The sequence below is a fragment of the Podarcis gaigeae genome (genome assembly GCF_964106915.1).
Source record: "Podarcis gaigeae genome assembly, chromosome: 10".
Taxonomy (NCBI): Eukaryota; Metazoa; Chordata; class Lepidosauria; order Squamata; family Lacertidae; genus Podarcis; species Podarcis gaigeae.
Window position 1 is genome coordinate 23,628,506 of NC_139686.1, and position 23,608 is coordinate 23,652,113.

The window sequence follows — 23,608 nt, forward strand, 5'->3', positions numbered from 1 at the left end:
ACATAGTTCTAAATTTTGTGTTTTGAAGCAAGGTATTAATTTGCATTTATGGAATGCTAGATCTCTGTCATCTATCTAATATCTATTTTATTTACAGAATAATTTAATGTACAGCAGCCTCACTAAACTCACTATGTTATCCTCCAGTTCTACATTTCTGTTTGTCCAGCATTGTCATGTGTGTCTACGTAACTACCCACGTACTCTCACATATTACATTCCACAATGTGCTTTCATTCATCTTCATTTTTGTGCTGAAGACATAGCTACCAGAACTGCGCTCATTTCCTGAAATAACAACATAAAATTAATGTGCTCATTTCTTTCTTTAGGTTCCATCCAGGTATCCACCCATCTAATAAAATACCTGCATGTTTCATTTTCATCTGTCTAGGTTCTGTGATCTACTCAAACATCTGATTGTTTCCCCTGTGGTTTTGATTGAAGTTTCCATCAAAACTCTGTATAAAATCTCAGCTGTCTTTTATAGACACACGTAGACGTCTATATTTAAAGCTAATGAGCAACCGTAGCAGATCTGGCAAGTGGACATAGATAAAATTTCATTAGTACTACTGGAGCCTCCCCATCAGCAACTTGCAAATATGAAACAGCACACTCTCCTGCTACATTGATGACATACTGCAGGGATGGGGACCCTTTGGCTCCCCAGATGTCACTAAACTGCAACTCTCATCTACCACAGCAACCATGACCAATGGCCAGAGGTGATGGGAACTAGAGGTACCCCATGCCTGACATACTGTTAAAAAACCATTTGATGTATAGTAAAGAGGAAGGTAGACCATTCCATAGAGTTCTGGGGAAGTGTTGTTATCTCATTGATTCTGCTGAATTTATTTGTTTGTTTGTTAAATTGCTCATTAGCCCTCTCCTGCTGCTCACCTCCCATTATGCTGCCTCTGACACTGGAGATACTAATATTTTTATCCACTATTATCTAATTCCCCCTTTCAAGTCATCATTTTGGTGGCCATCACTACCTCTTCTGCTAGCAAAGTGCTGCCATTTTAACTGTGCAAAGAAGTAGTTCATTTTGTCATCCCCAAATCTCCTACCATTCAGCTTCAATGGATGACCCTGGGTTTTTCTCCTTACCTACGTTCTTCCTACCATGCATAATTTTGTATATTATGTTTCCCCATGCTCATTTTTTCCATACTATTTTTTTATATATATAGTGAAGCCTTTCCTCCCACCCCTTGATCATTTTGATTGCCATGTTGTCATGATAATGCAGATGTGATTGTATTGGCATCCATGGTGAATGCCTTCATGTAAGGGAGTAAGGGAATAAGAGCATATTTTTTGCAAGCAAGGATGCTGTTGAAATGGGCCAATAGTGAATCTGAGCCATTCTACCAGGTCACCTCCATGAAAACGACGATCAAGTGGACTGTAGGCCCCTCCAGCCATCTTAGACCATCATTGCAATGCCACCTCCCTAATTTTTCAGAAATGTCCTTTGCAAGCTCCAGCATTCAGGATGAACAGGAAATGACATATAGACCACATTGCAGTACTGCTGGCCATATATTGTAACTACTTAAAGTCTAAGTATGATGCTTTGCATCTGCTGAGTATTAGCAAATTCCCATCATGAAGCAAACATCAGTCAAGGTAGATCTCTTAGGTAGATCTGGACTGATGAGGGATAAGATGGGCTTTTCTAGATGAGAGGTCAACTTCAGTTGTGATTATACTACATGAGTAGAACTACACTTGTACTTTTAGATAGAAGGTCCCTTTATAGGTGGGCTGACAGATAGTGGCATAGCTTCATGCTCCAGCACTGGGGGGTGGAAGCCATGATGGCACCCCGGGGATTGCACTACCAGGGGCGGTGCGCTCCCCCCGCACTCCTCTTCCTCCGCCAGTGCTGACAGAGTGGAAATAGATTGGAAAAGGTGGTTAAAGTTAGGTCAACTTTCTTCAATCAAGTGAAACTGTTGCTTTAGTGAATCACCTGATCTACCCAACTGGTATACGTCTTTTTGTGGTAAAGAAATCTGTTTGCACCAGAATGCCTTCCTCTTGTTTAGCTCTTTTCACAAGTTCCATTATTAAATATATTTATATTCCATTAAAATTTTACTTGCAGAAGAAAAGGAGAGTGAAATAATGATCGTAATTCTACCATCAGGTCTGATATTCTTTGGGTATTTGTTATCTTTTGAACAGATGATGTTGCTAACATAGATTAGATCATCACTTTCTCATTTTTAAACTGATCGCTCTTGAATCATTCTTCCATTTTGATTAAACAACCACTTCATCCAGTTCTAGCAACTAAAGAATTAGGAAAGATGGATTGCTACAGGTTTTTTCTCCATCCCATCTGTCAAAGTAGTTCTGCTGTCGTATGTTACCTTGATATCCATAGAAGGTTCACAACACATTTTAATGTCCTGGGGGTATACAGACTGGTTGGTATTAACTTTTTTCTGCTTAGAAAATATAAATGGCACTGACTGGTGAATCTGCAGTTGTCACCTTACACACCAACCAGCTGCTTTTTGTTCTTCCAGTTTCTCACATCATTCAACAATATAATAACAAATTAGGCCATTCTTTTGTGTAATGATCATCTTCCACTTGGATAACAAGCATGACATCACATATATTGTGCTGACTGAACTGAGCAGATTACATATTTCCTTCATGTTTACATTGACCACAAGAACACTATTGTGAAGAAGACAGATGAGTGTGAATTTATGTTACTTTGATTAACTGCCAGTCTTGGAGCCAGTTGTTGCATTCTGATCAGTTAGCACAATATTCATATTGTTCACTTATTTATCATAAGGCTATCATTTATCATGATCATAACTCTGAAGATTAGCATCTTCATGCCATCTTGCAGCTCATGGAATTTGCAGGTGTTCCAAACCTAAATGTACCCAACAGAAATAATTGTTATTGTTATTATACATCATTTTCCTGAGATCAAACAATTCCTTCTGTGTACCTTTAGTGTGAGTCAGTGCTTTGACTTCCTTTGTAAGGGTCAACAGGCTAATAGTTGGCCTCAAAAGCAATGTCTCAGTACTGTTGAAAACATTTTTTTAAAATGCAGTTTGCTCATCTTAATGGTTCATGGGCAGTGTATGTTTAACTCTTTCCCTGTTCCATTTTCCCAGCTGCTGTTTGCCCTATTGTGGTGGGAAATATGGTGGTGTTTTCCCATGTGGGCCAAAAGTCGCTGAGGAGGAAGTTTTGATTGTGAACAGAGCATGGAAAGAAGGTTAATATAACTTTCTCCCCTGCTGCTGCTAGCAAATTTACAGCTGCCTGTATAGCTACATTTCATTATAAAATAAAAGTCAGGAAACTAATAACAGATTTACAGTGTAATGTGTAGTTCAGCCTAAGAAAATCACAATAATTTTGAAGCCAAAATCAAGTCTGATTCCTGCCTTTTAAAAACTTGTGTTAATGGGCTGCTTGAAAATGTACTTGCTCTGCATATAGAACTGCCTCCATTTCAAAAGCATTTACTCATATGAGTAACATAATCTTCAAATTTTTTATTAGAAGCATACTCTGATTCAGGGACACCATGCATACTTCCATGTTTGCAGGATCGGGACTAATCACATAAGTAAGAGCTTGACTACTCATGTGATTGAAAATGTGACATCCTGGCTCAAAGTAAAGTCACTGATTATTATGGAGCCAGAATTCACCTTTTCTGGATGATTTCACTTGAAAATGCTTTTCTTACATGGGTAAGTGGATATAATGTTCTGAAATTCTGAATTATTTTGTTCTTCATACAGTGTGCCTTTTGTTAAAATGGCTTGATTCTTCTCATCAGGAACTTCTTTGAATCATTTAAGTGTAACTTATGGATAGCAAATTTCCATAATTATATTAAGATCACTTTAAAAACAAAAAGACAGAGTGTCAGACAGACATCCTAAAATGCGATGGAAGTGGTTTTCATGCAATGTACTTGAAAGTCTACTTCAACCATGTGGGAAATGTCTTCGTCACTCATATTTGTTGTGTGGCCTTCCACAGAGGTAAAACATAAGTTATTCCAGTAATATTTATTTACAGTATAAATAGTGTACAATATAAATATTGCCAGTGACCTTTCAGCCTTTTCCCTTTCATTTGCCCATCTAAACTTAAACTAAGTCGTTATATAATTGTAATAGTGGAGTATTGGGGGATGTGTATTTTGTTGGGGAATTAGGATGACCTAACATGCATATTTATTGTTTAGGATCTTAAATCTAGACCACTGCTAATTATCACATTGAAGTATATATGTGCTCTTCTAACCTCTAAATTACGGGAAATATGTCAATTCTAAACAGAATTCTTATTGCTTTACTATTTGCAATAACAAATAGGTGGACTCTTAGGCCCTGTTGACTTAGGATGGGAAAGAGCTAAATACATGCTTAACTCTTCCACTGAAAGAAATGGGACATAAGAGTCTTGATTTTGACAGGATCGAGCGAGATCCTTATTGATCATGCAAGTGATATAGTTTTTATCTAGGCAGTTTGTCAGAATTTGAAAGAAGAAAAGGTAATGGTTGAATCTCATTAATTTGGAGCCATCTTCTGCCAAGTGATGGAGTCTTTTTTTCCTAATTATAGTCTTATTTTTGTATATATATATATATTTATATAAAAAACCCTTTATGTACACATTTTACTTGCAGACGGGAACGTCAGTGAAATGACATCCTCTTCAGAAGGTCAGATCTATGGTTGACCTTGATTTTCATTGTGGCTTTTTTGTACTCCATTCCCCCCCTCAATATTTCTAACATACACAACCACTCTGAAAACTCTCATTCATACCCATGTTTTAATAATAGATCACACATTACATCCCATTTTTTTGTACTTGCGTGAAGCATTGAAGTTGACCATTCCAGCTGCTCGATCCCATAAAGCTTTATCCATCAGTTTGCAGTTTTCATTACCATTGTTTCCAGCTATCATGGTTTCCCTTCCTTCTCTTGCAGGTTCCTCATTATCATTCATATGTACAGTACTAAAAAAAAAAAAAGGATAACTCATTCTTCCTTTTCCTTGCTTGCTTTGTTTTACTTGTTATGTATTTCTTTTTACAGATGAAGATGACACTTCAACTGCAGGTTAGGAGGTCTATTCCATTTTACAGTGTTTGTCTGCTATGATGAGGAGAACTAACGAGAACTGGTTCTTCTGTTGTCAGCCAGACATGAGCCCATCTAACCAGGGGGTTGAAGGCCTGTTACTATTTCTGCAATAGAATCCCTGCATTGTCCCCATCTCCAATGTCCTAGAGTCACCCAATAAGCGTGCAAAGGGAGTTTCTTAGCCACTATATGCTCCAAAGCTAAGCATTTAGGAACACTGAAAGCACAAGGTGCTTTTGTTTCTGACGAGTGGCGTGCAAGTTCTGTTGCATACAATGGAACTTCAAGGGAAGCACAACTTGTCACTCTGAAAGAAGATAGTGGATTTATATGCAGTCTTTCTATCTTGCTGGAACTCACAGTCCCCAAATCGTCCCCTAGGGCTGCATCCAGCTGGAGTAGACCAACTGAAATGAGCAAACCTAACTTAGGCATGTCCATTAATTTCAGTAGGTCTACTCTCTGCATATGACTAACATTGGGCAGTGCCCCTAGGAAGAGCTCTGCTGGATCAGGCCATTGTTCCATCTTGCCTGGTATCCTACTTTGCATAGTGGCCAGCTAGATGCTGCTGAGTATATGGCCTCAGAATATGAAGTTTCCATCTACACATCATGGCTATTAGCCACAGATAGACCTATGCACCATGATAATGCCCTTTTATCTCATCTAGGCACCAACCTCACCCTGATGTGCTTAGCTGCAGCAATGTTGCTGAATCTTATGTCTTCTTACTAGCCCCTAGGACGTTTCCCACTCTCCTTCCACTGATTAGACAACCCCATTAGTTCTACAACCCTCCCCCCCTTGCAGCATATGACAATAGCTCCCAATCCTACACAGCCAGTATAGTAACCAAGGTATAGCTTTTGATTTGACATCATCCGGTTTACTCTTACCTTTCAGGTGGGACTAATCGGTCAGGAGAGAGAAAGGACTCAGGTGAGATTTAGAAAGGAAAGGAGGAAGAACAAAGACCCCCCCAAAAAACATTCCAATTTTCTCCTAATGCGATAACTATTAATGAACAATTTATTGTAGCTTACTTTTCGACAGATGCGGTTGCCGACTTTTGTACCCTTCGTGCTAACCTTTGGTTTTTGTTTTATATTTGTTTCAGATCTAGAAAAAAGATCCTGCTCCAAAGCTTCATGAGGTTCCAGTGTGCAAGCAGAACTCCATGTGAGCAAGGACTTCTCCATGCACTTCACTGGAGTGAAAAGAGATGCTCCTGCTCACATGGAACTCTGGAGCACAAAAGTCAGCCTGCTGTCTTCCTGGCGCCCACCAGATGTTTTGGACTACAACTCCAGTTATCCCTGGACATTTGCCATGTTGTCTGGGGCTGATGGGAATTGTAATCCAAAACAAAACCATTGAGGGCAGCAGGTTACAGGAGGCTCACATAGATCATTCCAGAAAATAAATCTGGAAGACATAGGCACAGACCTCTTCTTCTTCTTTTTCTTTTTTTTTTAACAGATTGCAACAAATTTTTACAGTGGGGATGTAAAAAAACCCCCACAACAACCCAAGACCCATATTAAGCATTTGACCCTTGGGCACATATGTCTTATGGCCTTGTTTGACAAAGCATGCTGTTCCTTAGAAACTAGAACAATGTTGATATTTTCATGGAATTTACTTTGCATGGAAGTTATTTTTATGTGAAATTGTGTTATTTCCACACACAACCAGAATCAAACTAGGAATGATGGAATTATAGAATCGTAGGGTTGAAAAAGACCCCATGCCATAATGTTTAAGGCATGCCTCTGTACAGATACTCTTTCTCCACAGATGAGCTTACACAATCTTTATTGGTTATTGCAGGATTAAGATCTTAATTACCAACACTTGCAAGAAAAACTATTCAGCTGTTCTCAATTAACACTGACATTAAGCTTTTACAGTGTGTTTTAATATATCATCTATACAGTATATATCTATTAATATACAACTATTTCTGTATTTATTTGCTGTGAAAGCAATGACACAGACCAGCACAATATTATAATTTTCCATCACCACAGACAGGGCAATTCCATTCAGAAAGTTGTGTTCAATAAGAATTTTCTATCCTTTTGCTTCCAATAAAATCATGTCAGGCTGAAAAAGTGTGACGGAGAACGTAAGTACCCTTTGAAGTAGTTGTAGTTTAAAGGAAGGGCATGTTAGAGCTAAAATAAAGAAATTAGATTGCAAGGTTTATTGCAATAAGTTAATTTCTCCCCTCTTTCTCCATATTAGTATGGTCTATGGGAGATGGCCCTCAGGAAGAAGGAGATAAGCAAGACAATTCACAGAAATCCCTTTTATTTGTTGAAAAACCAAAGGGTGGAACAATTAGTGTCGGTAAGTGCTGTAAAAATTTTTTTAAATAATATATATATATTAATTTGTCTATTACACATACATGGAATTCTGAACAGGGCTATACCTACTTAGCTTCAGCAAATGCTGTAGTTTCTGGTATTCTCAAATGATCAATTAGTCCTCCATTGCCCCTCTTCCCAAAAATGTTTAAGACTGAAATCTTATGCATATTTGCCTGGAATAAGCCTCACTAAACAAAGTGGTGCTTACTTCTGAGTAAACATGCACAGGATTCAGCTATACACTTATACCTTATGAAGCTCAAAAGACTTTAACATACTGAGATTACACTTTCAAATTTCATATGGAAATAAATTTTAATGGCTGATTAATACAGGAGCACATATGAAGCAGCAGAGCCCTTTCTAGAAGTTAAAATTCAATCATCTAGCTCAGAGGTCAGCAACCTTTTTCAGCTGTGGGCTGGTCCACTGTCCCTCAGACAGTGGGCTGGACTATATTTTGGGTGGAGAAATGAATGAATTCCTATGCCCCCCCCCAAAAAATAAAAGGACACATTCTACTCATGTAAAATCACGCTGATACCTGGACCATCTGCGGGCCGGATTGAGAAGGCGATTGGGCCGCCTCCAGCCCCTGGCCCTTAGGTTGCCTACCCCTGATCTAGCTATTTAGAGGAAAACAGGAACAATCCGGGGGGGGGGGGACTGGATTCAGGCTCTCCTCCTTTTTCTGGACAGCCAATTGCTGGAATTCCAGTTACAGATAGGTAGCCGTGTTGGTCTGCCATAGTCAAAACAAAAAAAATTCCTTCCAATAGCACCTTAAAGACCAACTAAGTTAGTTCTTGGTATGAGCTTTCGTGTGCATGCATTCGTGTATCTGAAGAAGTGTGCATGCACACGAAAGCTCATACCAAGAACTAACTTAATTGCTGGAATGTTAGTTTTTAAATAGGGGAATCTATGTGCACAGCTCACATATGTGCACAGCCTTCTGTGGATTCAGCAGGAAAACCATACACACAGCATCTTTTAAAAGACAACTGAAGGTAGCCCTGTTTAGGGAAACTTTTAATGTCTGACGCTGTATTGTTTTAAATATTCGGTTGGAAGCCGCCCAGAGTGGCTGGGGAAACCCAGCCAGATGGGTGGGGTATAAATAAAATTATTATTATGATTATCTAGTTGCAACATATGGGTTACATGCCTGTTTCTAGAGACCCTGCTGAGACCAAGAGAAAAAATGCTTGCTCAACTAATTATGGGTTTATGTAGTTTTGGAATGTATGGGATTTTGGTCACTGATAGCTCAAATATAACAGATGCTCTTACAACTAAGGGGTTCTTTGATGGCACCTGATGTATGTATATTTTTTGAAACTGTATATAGTTTGCGTTAAGTTGTGGGCGAACATATCAGATGACACAGCGATTCTTCAAACAGCTCTTCTTTATTCTGAGGCCAGAACTGAACTGAGCTGAAGGGCTCAGTCAGCCTGTTTATATAGAGCTCCAGTACCTTGTTACTGTAACAACTTTCTAAAACTATCCAATCACTGAATGTCACGTTCGATCCTTCATTTGCATACAAACTATCCAATCACTGAACGTCACTTTTGATCCTTCATTTGCATAACTATCTACAGTATCCCCCTGCTGGCCCAGGGTGAGAACTTCAGTACATAACAGTTTGCATATGGGGAGAAGTTAAATTTTGTTTGCATTTAAAGGCAAACCTACCCAATCACACTTCCTAAACAGTACACAAATTACCATCCTCCAAAATTAATCTTTCTCCAAATTTTATAATGCAGTTTTTCACCCATGTGACATGTACAAAACCACACGTATTTGTACAAAAAAATGTGTGTACAATTAGGCAAAATGTCTATACTAGGAGAAATTTACACTAAAATTCTAATAAATCTTCATGAGGATTAAAAAAGTTCCACAAACATATTGCCAGGTGTCTATCATATGAGTAGTAATGTTTCTAATGTGACTAATGTTTTCTTTTGTTTTTCCAAGGACAAAATATTACATTTATAGCAAAAGTTGAAGCCCAGGATCTTCTCCGAAAGCCAACTGTTAAGTGGTTCAAAGGGAAATGGATGGACCTGGCAAGCAAAGTAGGGAAGCACCTTCAGCTAAAGGAGACATTTGAGCGCCAAACCAAGGTATGGAGGGATGGCAGGACTCAATTTTACCTGTTTCTAAAATCCAGACTTGGTAGTAAGGACATAAGATGAGGGGGTGAAGCCCTGACTGAACTGGACATTTCATGAGAGAAGTAACATTAAAACAGGCTATTTCCAGAAGTAGCTCAGTGTGTGTTTATCAAGATGGACAAGGTCGTGGAGAGGGTGGCACAGTGCAAACACACCAGCAGAACCAATCTGGTGCTCCTACCAGTGCATTTGCACCAGAAGTAAATCTGGCATTTGAGCAGAATCTCATGTACCCATTTATCAGGGTTTGACCCAGACATGCCAGTTCAAGGACTCTCATTGGTGCAATGGGACTTGTGCCCTCTTCTCCCCTTGTGTGCTCCCCATGCTTTCCCCTGCTGTAGGGAGTCAGGATAACCCCCTAGAACAGCAGTAGAGGAGAGATCATTCCACCTGGCAAGCAGAAATGTTTGTGATAATGGAGCAATTGTGTTAGCCCACAATTGGATTCCACCTAGGGCTTGTATTTTCTCCTGCTATGAAATTTGGTGGTTGAACAGTTTGGTGTCTAGCAGGCACTTCACGTGGTGGGAGCTGAGGGACTTCAGACTTCCATTTTTCAAGGAGTGGGCTGGGCTCCCCCAAAATCCTGTGGCCCTGCTCCAATTCTTCCTCCCCGCCAATGTCGTGCAGGGATTGTTTGATACTGAATAAAAATTAAAGGTAAAAAGAGTTCAGCCTCTGACATCATTAACAGTGCAGTCTCAAATCCTATTGAAAAAAGGCTTAATTCTGAATAGTCATGTGCAGAATTGCCTTGTAAATGTACAAAGAAGCAGGAACACCCCAGTTCAAGCTCCTGATTCCCTTTCAGCTTGGCTAAGTGTCCTTCCCTAAATAGAAATACTTGAGGAATTTGACCTCCTTGGATTCTTGTATGAAATTATCGAAACCATAAGAATATAAGACGAGCTTGCTGAATCTGACCAACGGCCTGCCTAGTCCAGCATCCTGTTCTTTGAGTGGTCAACCAGATGCCTGTGGGAAACCCAGCAAGACCCCAGCACAGAAGCATTCTGCCCTCCTGTGGTTTGCAGCAACAACCCATCCTTCTTGGACTAATGTGTAGATTCAAACTTAGGTTACCACTGTTTTTCCATTTCTGCAAATACTGAAGCACAGTTCTCAACAGCTTAAGCATATCAATATTTGCATTTGAATATACACATTTAAATAGGTTTTTGAAATTTGTATTCCAATAGGATTTTTTTTAATTGGAATTTTTGTTGTGGGTTTATTGCTGTGACAAAAATTACAACAGACGACTCAACAGCTTTAAAAACCACAGAGCAGAATTTGGGAGCAGAATAGAATTATGGCTAAAAGTTGTGCAAAAGTAAAGACAGTAGTAACATCCACTCATCTTTAATCCTAGTAAATTAATGTAGTATATAATATTTGTAGATACATGTGTATGAATGTGTTTTCAGCTGCTGAGAATTTCCCTGAATTTAATTTAACAATTGCACTGTGTGTTTGGATTTCAGATGTACACATTTGAGATGCAAATCATTAAAGCTAAGGAAAACTATGCAGGAAATTATAGGTGTGAAGTAACGTATAAGGATAAGGTTGATAGTTGCTCTTTTGATCTGGAAGTCCATGGTAAGGATCCCTTTTATGTTTTCTTTCTTTAACACAAAATATCTAACAGAATTTGAGGTCATGTTTATCTGAACTCCTCATGCCTATATCTAAGCATGCTTCAGAGGCCCACTGAAAGGTGTCTATAGGTTTCTGGCTCCTTTTTCTTATTTTTATCTCAATGTCAGCTCACTTAGAGTTGTGTTAATTATTTTGATGCAAACATGAGCAGTTAATGATATAATCTTGGGACTGTCTTGGAAGAAAGACTTGTGGAGGCTGAAATGTGTCAGTGAGAAGAGAGTTCTGCTGATGTGCTCTGGGCTCTATCCATTATGGGCTTCTCTTGGACTTCTCGTAATTGAGATGAGCCTGGGTTTATGTCTACCTAGAAATGAGAGCATCTGGAGGACATTAAGTTGAGGCATGCTAGGACAAAAATTGAGGTGAAGATATATTCTGCTGTTTCTCTTCACTAGGGAGTCCTGGGATGTGTAGCTTTGAGAAGGAAGGGGTTCAAAGGACCACCGATAGAGAATTCTCACCATAAGAATATGAACCCTGATGAATTTGATCAAAGCCTACTGGGTTCTATCCCACACTGCAGCAAGGGACTTCAATGAGTGCAACAGAACTTCATGTTTCTCTCCTGTCTCCTCCATGCACCCTCAAAACTGGGGAACTTGCCAGAGCAGATTTGGGGGGAGTGGAATAGAGGAAGTCTCATTGTACCAGCAGGACCCAATTGGCGCATCATTGGATACCATCCACTGTTTCCCACAGTGACCTACCAGATGCCTCTAGGAAGTCCACAAGGCAGTAGCCACCCCCACCCCAGAGGTTGCTGCTGTATACAGTACTGCCTATGAATATAGAGGTTTCATATAGCCATTATGGCTAATACCGCCCCGCCCCCGCCCCTGCCCCCCCCGAAAATACTTATCCTCTGTGAATTTATGTAATCTCTGCTTTAAAGCAACTTGGCACTTTCACAGAGCTCCAGCAGGCTACAAATGACTCAGAAGATGCTTTGAGTCAATGGAATCACATTAAGTTCTCGAAGCAATTATTTGAGAAGCTTGCTGAAGCTTGCAGTTTATATTTGGAATAAAATTTATATGGCAGTGATGACAGCTCAAGACTCTACAAATTTGTCCATGACATAGGTCAAAGAAAGGACTCCCCTTCACCTCACCTCAGGCTTAGCAAGGAATTTGCCTGCTACAAACCCATCATGAGGCTCAGAGAGAGAGAGAGAAAGAGAGAATATTAAGTTCCTGGAATATCACTGCCCCACACTCAGTTGGAAAGCAACTTTATAAATCTTTGCAGAGAAGAGAATGAAATGCAACGCTGGCAGATCTTATGGTACCACAGTGTGCATATGGGGTGTGTGTATTTGGTTACAGGCAGGAAGGGCTTTCATCATGAGGTATAATGATCCTTTTTTTTGCAGGATGAGTATATATAGCCACAAAAGTCCTAAACATTCTTCAACTCTGTCCTGTTCACTTTGACAGGAGGAGTTGACGAAACTGTGCACAGTTGCACAGTTTATTCATGTGAACAGGCCAAGAACATGGACAGCTCTTTCTAAGGGGTTTGAAACAAGCGGAGAGCAAAGCTGGATAGACTTCACTTATTATCTATTCTAGACTGTTCCTACAACTAACGGCTCAATCTGTTCTTTCAAAGATCCACAATAACTGTCGGCCACTGCCACTCAAAGTTAGATTAACTATAGATTGTGGTCTATTTAATCCCCATGTGTATATTTGATGTATAGATATGTGGATATGAGCACAGAACTCATAAAATCCCCCCTGACCACATAAGCAGCAGTGCCTACACAGACATGGCCATGTGAGTGGGGCATTGGTCAATATTAAGTTATGCCCTCCTGCATGTAAGACCTATACACACAGTTGAAGTATCTGCTGTAGATGAACATTTGTTTACAATGGAAAGAGTGAAGTATAATGATCCTCCTTTTTGCAGGATAGACATTTAGTACCATAGAACCACCAAAGTAAAGGGAGGGCTAAAATTATTGAAATTTTTTGGCAGAGGTTTAGAAAGACTCAGACAATGATGAGGTGATAGCTATTCCCCCTGGTTTCATAGAACTGTAGAGTTGGAAGGGACCATGAGGGTCATCTAGTCCAACTTCCTGCAACGCAAGAATATTTTGTCCAACAACCCTGAGATTAAGGGGCTCATGCTCTACCCACTGAGCTGTTTATCAATTACTCAGTTTGGAGGTGCTGCTGTAAAACGCAGTTTGCACTGCAGAATAACTGCAAAACCTTGCACCAGTTTGCAGGGGATTCCAAATTTCAGGGTTCATAGTTAATGAATTTATTCCAGAATGACTTGGCCCCAGATAGGTCAGCTGTCGGAACCTGAGAAACAGCAGCATCAGCATATCTCCATCTGGTGGGATTTTAAAGCTGTGGTGGTGACTTTCACCCTCTGAGCAGCTTTTGAAGGACTAGGCTTCTAAGTCTGGGAAATAAGCAGCCATTGTAATTGTAAGAGCAAGGCTTAATATATGTCAAGCACCTTTACATTTGCAGATGTGTACAGTCTCATTGATCCCATGGGATTGGCACTAACATTTCCTTTATTTGTGTACTAAGACAAAAACAAAGCCTATCCAAGTGCAAAGGACCTTCTCTGTCCCTCAAAATATTACTGTTGGGTCCTAAAGCCTGGTCACCTGGCCCTGTGGCTTCAGCTGCCAGACACATCTAGGCAAGCTTTCCAAATATCCCAGCCTTGCAGCAATCTGGCAGCTAACCCAATAGATGTTCATCCTAGGAAAACAAGCCTACCAAATTACCAAGGTCAGAGTGCTCATTAATCAGACAGGGAGGCAGGACACAATTAATGGAATGTCCAGCAGCTGACTGCCAATTAACCAGACAAGCCTCAAAGTCTGTGTGCATTCAGTAGCTTGTAGGCAAGGAGCCAGCCTGTCTGCGTGCATAAACTTTCTATAGAAGTGAATTGTTTTATCTGATTACATGTCTAATTTACACTGGGTGAAATTCAACTCCATGTTATTGACCATATTCAGATGTCTTACTGAGTTCAATCAGAAGTTGTATTTTCATTGGGGATGAAGGAAATTCTAAGTGATGCCCAGAGCTTAACGCTTAGAAGTTATTTACTTGGTTTTTCTGATCATGCCATGCTATTGTTTCTTCCTTGTTCCACTGCTATTTTTAGCTTTAATAAAAAAAAGCTCCTTTCAGGTGAAATCAAATTACGGTACATCCAGTGTTCATTTGGGATTTCCTCTTCTTGTGTATTCCTTTGCTCTAAAGCATCAAGTTCTGGTTAATTGTTTTAACAAGTAGAAGGCAAGTTGTCGACTTGCTTCTATAAAAAGTGGCATGAGAGCCTTCTTCACCTTTGTTGATCGCAGTGAGACTTACTACAATGGCTTCATTGTGGTTCACACCTGTTGCTCAGGTAATAGATAGAGGCACCATCAAAAGAAGGTCTCAGGGTTGTACTGGTTTAAAGAATCCAATTGTAGTACATTATCACCACCCTAAAATCCACACATGTATGCGTTAAAGAAGGCTAACGAGATCAGAACTAGAAATGCTATATTAAATACCAGAGTAAAGGATCTTTATTTGAAAGTTTTAAGAAATATGTAGAAAATGAAATATATACATAAATTCATACCTCCCTACATTAAAACAGAACATCTAAAAGACTTGTTGAGATTGTATTTTATAAACCAAACATTTAACACTGTGGTGATAATATCTGTGGGGTACATATTAGGATTGCTCCTCTTCCAGTACAGTATAAAAGTTCTTTAAATTAATCCACAAAATGGAACATAGTTTTGTTCTTGCCTTAGTTGTATCCATTCAATATCCTTCATAAATTACAGAAACCACTTTTCTCATTTTCTTTTTTTTATATATAGAAACTTCATCTGCACCATCAATCGATATCCGGTCTGCATTCAAAAGAAGGTAACTTCAAGTAGTTATCTTGGAAAGTTATTCAATTATAGGTGGTGAAAGCAGCACATGCCCTGAAATACCTCTGGAAATCAAGCTGGTTGGAAAAACACAGCCAGAATGAGCCGAAATAACAAGCCTTTAGAAATGGCACACTAAATTGAAAGCAGAGTATATGTCATAAAGGAGAATGTCTGTGCTTTTGAGATACTCTCTCCTGCCCACTGCCGAGAAGTTAAAATGGCTACTCCATTTTCTGTAACCTATAATTGGTTTACACATTATTGTTGTTATGTGGAGGTTGTTCTTACTTGCTCCATGTTTCCACAAGGGAAACTGTTCATATATGATAACAAAGCAGAAGTTTTCACCATTCCACTACAGATGTGCACAAAAAAGCATGCATCTTATCACTTGCAGCCCACAGATGTCTCACCAGGAGATAACAACTTCCACAATGTAAAACACTCACCATGTAGTAGTCATAATATGTATGTTACCATGAGCGGTGAAATTCTGTGAATGTTGACAATGCCAGAAAAAAATGGATGAATATCTGAACTCCCAGATAAGACCAGTGAATGTTTATAATCAATGAAATGCTGTTGTTTATTATTTATACTGTGCCTTATGGATTGACATAGGCTAAATGGACAGGACCCTCCTCTAAAGTACCTTACATTATAAACAACAGAGGGAAGGAAGGAGATAGAATGGTTGAAAGGGAAGAATGTGGAAAATCTTTAGTTTTCTTTATTGTTTATGTCCTACTTTTCTAATAAAAATAATAACCAAGGTGGGTTGCCATTTCAAAAAGAAATCAAAGCCATAAAATAAAACAAAATCACAGTATGAAATTGCACTACGAACAAGAATCAACAGTAATTAAAACAGAGACAGTGGCCTGGTCCCCCATGTAACACTAAACTAGGGCTTGCTATACCTGTTCCCACGTTCCACCTCCTAGCCAGGAGGAAATGGGAAGGTTTCACTTCCACTTTCAACTAGCAATATTTATACCTAAACCCAGACAAACTGTGGTTAGTGTTAACTATAATTTAGGGAGACAAACCAACTTCAACCCAGGATTTATAATGCCGACTCCTTATATTAAACCATAAGCAATTAATCCTGTCCACAGTTTGGACAAAGCAAACTGATTTGCTGTAATTTGAATACGAAAGTGAAAGCTTCTGATTTTGCAGCACGAGAGGAGGGGGAGTGCACAAGCCTAGATCAGCTAGGCTTGTTCCTGTAATACTGCTCTGTGGTTTGGTGTTTATGTCCAAACACAGCCAGCCGTTCCTCTGGTGCGTTTGCCTTGGGGCAAACTCACTGTGGCCCTCCCCACCCCAGTATGCTGCAGTGACTCAGCCAGATAGAAGTCAGGTGCAAAGCAATCATAAAACATCAGTAGAGACATCATAAAATAGTAGGTCATTCCTTATTACAGTGGTACCTCGCAAGACGAATGCCTCGCAAGACGAAAAACGCGCAAGACGAAAGGGTTTTTCGTTTTTTGCGTTGCTTCGCAAGACGATTTTCCCTATGGGCTTGCTTCGCAAGACGAAAACGTCTTGCGAGTTTGCTTCCTTTTTCTTAAAGCCGTTAATACCCAGCGAATCCGCGCTCCGCAAGATGAAAAAATCGCAAGACAACACAACTCACAGAACAAATTAATTTCGTCTTGCGAGGCACCACTCTATATTATTTTACTTATATTTTAAAGTCTTTTCCATTTGCTGAAAGATAAGAAGACCAGGAGCCTGGCAAATTACAGACAAGAGCTAAGCATATGTCACTCTAAATGTATTGATGCCCTAGTTATTTTAAAAGTTTCTGGTTAAATATTATTTCTCCTATATGTTAATGCTTTCCACTGTACTAATAAATCAATATTACGGCATCAGACCCTAGGTAATTGCAGAAAGCCAGTTGAGCACCTGAACTTCTTGGGGGTCAGTATCGACCACTATCCACCCTGTTGAACTAACATCCATCCTCCCCCTCTCAAAGTGGGTTCTGTTTCAGGATATCCCAAATCCTGATTTCAGAATAAATGAGACAAATCAAGTAACTTAACTCATTTGCTCTCCTTCCAAGATTAATTTTAGAGAATTTGGTGCTTGTTTTGTTTTAGCAAAGGAATGGGAATGGAGGGAAGGAACAGAATAGAGATGGGGGTTAGACAGGCAATAGTGTTCAGGGGAAAGACATGTATAGCTATGGGACAGGAAAAGAGTATTGTGCAGGCCACTGTTGCCCCATTCCCTGACTGAAAACCCTTTCCAGCTCTTGTTTTCTTTCTTCATTAGTCAGTGGCCCTGTTCCTACATAATGCTAAGCCATTGTTTGTTCAATGAGTGATGCATACTCTCACCGCTGAGCAAGCCAGTCATAGCTTGTTTCACCAAAGCTTGGTTTGTTTTCCAGCTGCTCTAGATTTGTGCCTTTGTAGTTTTGAAGAGCATCTGGGATGGAGTGGTCAAACAAACTATGGTTAAGCAGGCTGTCATATTCAGACACAATGTCAAACTAAGGTTAAAACAAGCAATTGTTTGTAAGCCAACAACAAACCATGTATTCACATTGTGATTTGTTGTCATCTCAACTAGGGTGCTGAGCTGGGTTCGAACAAACTACACCTTGGCTGAACAAAGCATGATGTAGAACCATGTGCAAGCCAGGCTACTACCTACATTTCCCACTTATTATGCTACCAGACAAAAATGAGGCTAGGAATCTTCTACTTAACCTGCTCTCCTCTCCCCAAAGATTAGATTATCAGGATGCCAATGCCCAGGGAACTCTTAAGTCTCTGCAAAGTATATTAACTCCTTTCTATAAGTATTGCAATTATATTGTTATTGCTCAACATTCTAGAAAGAAATCCACATTTTTAAACCCACCCCATCTCATCTTCAACATCATACAACACACTGTGTGCACTCAATGGATAGGATCTCCAAATTTCCCCCTTGCTGACAAGTTTAAATGAAACTTTACTTTATTTTTACATGGTTGTGCATTGTTCTATGCAGCATAAACAACAATGCACATCTTTGTTTTACATATGCAACTGAGTTCAGCACAAGCCCTTTGTTTTGTTTCAGTAGGCACTTGGTAGAAGTAAAAAAACAAAGCTCTTTGTGCCGACTCTGTTTGAAACACATTTGTGTTACAGGAACACAAATTTAGGCAAATTTGCAGATTTACAAGAATTTGCCTGAACAAGTGCCACAAGTGCAATGCAAACCTTTGTGTTCATTTTTCACAAGTGCTTGTTAATGGGAGTTGTAAATCCTGTGAAAAAGAATACAAGTTTGTGTTGATGTAATCTTCTTACTTGCGTGTCTCTATATTGATTGCGTTTGTAGGGCATCTAGAGTGTATGCAATGTGTGTTGTCCAACTCTCTGGGTATTAAACAAAGGTTTGATTTTGATTTTTTTTATTAATAACAGCGGTGAAGGACAAGAGGATGCAGGAGAACTTGACTTTAGTGGTCTCCTGAAACGTAGGTGAGAACCAAGCAATGAAGTGAGAAGGTGTGGATTGGAAATGGGTTAGGCTTGCACAACAGAAAGCGTCAGGTGTAATCCCGCCCCCCAAATGTTACCATCCTTTCCTTTTGATTGATGTTTATAAACTTTTAATTCTTAAGGTAAAATTTTTGCTGAGAGTTAAGCCAACTCTGATAGCACGTTGACAAGAAACCACAAAAGTCTTAGGCTATTGTACACTTTCTTAGGACTGCTGCCCCATATTGTGACTTAATGACATAGGAGTGTCTCAGAGAAGCATTCCTGTGTCACTAAATTATAACATGGGATGAGGTCATACTGGCAGGTGTCAGTACTGTATATTGGTGTTTGTTTTGTGCCTGCATGTTTTCCCCACCCTTGTCCTATCTAGGGATGAGAAATTCAGACAATTGATCTTTGTGCTACACCCACCCCCCCACATAGGAAGAAAGAAAGAAAGAAAGAAAGAAAGACAAAGAAAGAAAAGAAAACCATAACAAAACTGAACTCTGGAACACTTGTTTTCAAAGCATGCAGACCACAGATGTACTGCAGCTTTTTTGGCTCTTGAATTCACCCTCCTTCTGCTAAGGAATGATGTGAAATGATTTACTGAGCTCCGATAATGCATGCATTCATTATGTGTCTGAAAAACACATATGCTGTGGGCTCTTAAAATGGGAAGTCTAGTAGGGCTAGGAAGCAACTTGCTGGGTGGAATCTGATAGTGTATTATAAAACTGGAAACATTTCAGAGGGCACATGGAAGCATTTTTTGAAATTCAAAATAATCCAAGAAGCTGTTAGCTGCGCTTTAAATCCCCAGATATGAATAACAATATGAGCAAGTGTTCAGACATTTGCTTGTCCTTTATATGTGGTTTCAGTTTTCAGTCCCCTCTTCGAGTCATGAGGCTTCAAGGACAATTCTGCCCATTTTAGGTTACTAGACTGAGGCCCTGTTCAGACCTATCAAGCGGAGCTATATTTGTGTTGCAAGAAGCAGACACACATAACCCTCCCAAAAGCAGCACAACACACACAATCCAGGCACTCCACATAGGACTACGTTTTGCAGATGCATGAAGTTTGCCCTACCACCTTTTTGAGATAGCTTCTTGGTAAAAGTTTCTATATTTATATTTTCATCCACCTTTCCCTTAAGGAGCTGAGAACAGCACACATGACCCTCCCCACTCCCCACTTCAACCTCACAACAGCCTGTTGGATAGGTTAGGATGAGAGTGACTGTTCCAAGGTCACCCAATAAACTTTGTGGCTGAGGAGGGATTTGAACCTGGATCTCCACAGTCTTTGTCCAACACTCCCAGCCACTATGCCATACTAAGCTTATAAATAGGTGACAGGGACGTCATTCTTCTTGCTGGGTCACCAGGGCTTAGGAGGTCACCCTATTGTCACTTATCAGAATTCCTAAAATTATCATATTCTTCTATTTTGAAAGAGCCCTAGTATGAATTCACTAGGCAATCCAGGGTCCTGCTATAGCCAAGGTGGCCTGGGAGAAATCTCACGTGGCTCTGGCAGTTTCTCTAGGAAAAAAGCTATGCTTAATGAAATAACTATTGAGCTTATTGAGTGGGGGGGGAATCAAATCGTCACAAGATTGGACCAGAATAACTTTGTTCATTGAACAAGAGCAGGGAAAAAGCAGGCAGCTTTTTTTAGATGCATAAAATTCACCAAATAGTCCATTAATATATCATTTACATAGGGTGGAATCAAAATTAATTTTGAAATGATTTAACCAATTATTTAATTGCAAAGGATGCTGGAAGGTTATTTCTTACATTTATTTCTCATGTTTCTTCCATGGAATTCAAGGAATCATAGAGTGAGTTCCCAGGTCTATCATGCAGGCATCACTAACTAGATTCAAGGTTCTATATAGTTGTTCTAGGTTCTATATATAGTTGCACACTGTGTTTAAATGCAATTTTAGTTTGGCTTCAGGAAGATGGGTTTTCAAAACATGAACTGACCATGTTTCAAAAGTTGATCCAAGTAAATGCTTAGATGTTATTTGAACATCAACAGCAAAACTTTTTAAAAATCTATTTCATGCTTGCCAGATCTCTATTTTCTCTTCCCTAACTAGGATCCTCAGTTTGACATGCACTCGTTGTAATATTTATATTAATACTAGTAGATATATCTATATCTACATATGGAAATGCATTGGCTTGGTTTGATTTTCCATTGAAGTTTCCTACTAATATACAGCTTGTGTGTGGAAAGGTTTTAGTGAATTTGGCAATAGTGTGGAATTATCAGTATTATTGTTACATTAATTTTGTTGTGTTATATATGGATATATATGTGTGTATGCATATAGATGTATAGAAATGTAACTCTTGAGAGGATAATGGGCAAATCAGACTTTCAGTACAATCTGATTACTTTATTTCATTGCTAAGAAATCATGTTTCATTTCATTGCTTAGAATCATGTTTATTAGAATAGGTTTTCATGTCCTGCTTTATATACAGCATAGTTAAGTTACATCTAACTGCTTTAAGAAAACAACTGTGGGAATGATTCAGCTAATGAGTCCCAACTAGTGAAAGCCACTAGTGCAACATGGCTTTCTCCCATGCCCCACCACCCAAAAAATTGGCTTTCAGGAGAACTCCCAGAAGAGCACATGGAAGGAAGGGGAGTAAGGATCATTCTGTCTGGCAAGGTATAAAGCTTAGACTGATGGAACAATTCCCCTAAGTGCTACTTAAACAACTCCTCATTTATTTGCTTCTTGTCATGCTAAACTTTATTTCACTAGCTGTACTGAAGGCACTTAATTTTTCATCAGTAAACCCTTTAGGAAAAATCTGAATGCTCATATTATACATGCTGACTCTGCAGATTTTAGGTTGAAATACACTGGAATATATAAACTGCTTAAGCCTCTTGAATGACATTGACTTCAGCTCAAATCAATTTACATGGAAGGATGTCAGATTTACATTGCAGCTTATGTTAGCATCTAGCAGCCAAATAGTTAGAACACATGACTGCATTCCTGAAGGCTGAGAGTTTGTCTTACATCTAATGACCAGGTGCAATGCATCTAAACTGTCAATGGTACGCTAATCCATTGAATCACAGTGACAGCTGGACTTGGGCCTGTCATTCCCTAAAACAATAAGTTTCAGAAAGTGGCTTATTGGCAGTGGCTGAAACAATAAGTTTCAGAAAGTGCAAAAACAAAGTGAAATTCCAAGAAAGAAGAAAACTGAAGTATTTAACTGACCTTTAAAAAAATATATATTTAACAATACATTCACTAAGATGGGATAAAAGATCCACAGACAATAGGATAGATAGAATAAAAGATGCAACAAAAGATCCATATTGATGAAAGGTGGCATTGCGGCCTGTTTCTGCAGGTTCTGTAAGTCTTGCCTTGTAGCTGTTAAGCTGTGTTTTTATATTTTTATTGGATGTTCTTAATTAGTTTGAATGTAAGTCACTTAGGGTCACTCTTTGAGAAAAGTGACTAACAACAACAACATGTCTCATGCCCATTATCCACTCAGCCATTTCATCCTCAGGACAAAGTTTGTTTGCTCAAGGATTTGTTCTTCAGTTGAACAAGGTAAATGAAGAGGGTGGATGAGTATTTCTTATAATGGGTTGAAAATCAGGACGCACCAATCCTCATTCTCAACAACTGCCTAATGAATGTTAAAGGGGAACATTCTCATCTTGGTTCCTGTTGATGCATGTGCAACTGAGAGGAGTTGCCACAGCTAGGATGACCAGACTATTAAAATGAGAATTCATCCCCTTAATGCATGTCAGCTTTTGGATATGTTTGCATTTTTCCATGACATTTGGAAAGGTAGAATCTCATTGACACAGAAGTATTTTGCAGTAGGTGGCGCTGTGGGTAAAACCTCAGCGCCTAGGACTTCAGGTCCGACGTCAGGTCGGAGGTTCGAATCCCCGCGGCAGGGTGCGCTCCCGTTGCTCGGTCCCAGCGCCTGCCAACCTAGCAGTTCGAAAGCACGTCAAAGTGCAAGTAGATAAATAGGGACCGCTTACTAGCGGGAAGGTAAACGGCGTTTCCGTGTGCTGTGCTGGCTCGCCAGGTGCAGCTTGTCACGCTGGCCACATGACCCGGAAGTGTCTGCGGACAGCGCTGGCTCCTGGCCTCTAGGGTTGTGCGCTCATCTCACTCTAGAGTCTGTCAAGACTGGCCCGTACGGGCAGGGGTACCTTTACCTTTTAGCTGACCTTTATAAACTGTAAGCATGAAAAAAGTGAAATTAGAGGCCATATCATAAAGCCACACTCGTAATATGTTAACAGTGTGTATTCTCTTACAGACACTTAAAATAATATTGTTAATTCCATAAAACCCATTCACAACAGTTGATTCATATCAGTACATTATATGAACATTTTGCTAGGATCTACAAAAAATGGCCAAGGATCTTTATAAAATGTTACTGTAAGGCAAAGTACTCCTCCTCACCCCAATAATTTAGTGTTCCATTTTTTTAAATGAAAAAGACACTGCCTACATCATCATCATCATCATCATCATCATAATTTTATTATCGTTAATGTTTACTGCTACCAAATTAAAATCAGTCTATTTAAGACACAGGCTCAATATATTCCATGTGGTAGTCTCACCATAAGGTTATCATTCATTTTCACATTATTAACATTGCTTTTGTATTGGATCGGAGATAAATAATTCATTTGAGAATGGTGCTCTGTGTGAGCACCCAGTTCAGGTGAAAATGACAGGT

The 23,608-nt window shown here is 39.4% G+C and overlaps 1 protein-coding gene across 25 annotated transcripts in view; it reads left to right on the forward strand.

The window, feature by feature from the left end:
* MYBPC1 (myosin binding protein C1) overlaps positions 1 to 23,608 on the forward strand; it is a 108,578-nt gene that overhangs the window by 42,426 nt on the left and 42,544 nt on the right. For 11 of the 25 annotated variants that reach the window (XM_083699963.1, XM_083699974.1, XM_083699985.1 and 8 more), the window contains 8 exons: positions 4,703 to 4,738; positions 5,120 to 5,143; positions 6,074 to 6,109; positions 7,418 to 7,522; positions 9,535 to 9,683; positions 11,222 to 11,339; positions 15,268 to 15,316; positions 18,768 to 18,824. In XM_083699963.1, the coding sequence (XP_083556089.1) occupies positions 4,703 to 4,738; positions 5,120 to 5,143; positions 6,074 to 6,109; positions 7,418 to 7,522; positions 9,535 to 9,683; positions 11,222 to 11,339; positions 15,268 to 15,316; positions 18,768 to 18,824 (574 nt within the window). Of the gene's footprint in view, positions 1 to 2,127; positions 2,165 to 4,702; positions 4,739 to 5,119; positions 5,144 to 6,073; positions 6,110 to 7,417; positions 7,523 to 9,534; positions 9,684 to 11,221; positions 11,340 to 15,267; positions 15,317 to 18,767; positions 18,825 to 23,608 lie in introns of those variants that run through there. The other 14 variants (XM_083699987.1, XM_083699973.1, XM_083699986.1 and 11 more) reach the window with 3 other exon arrangements.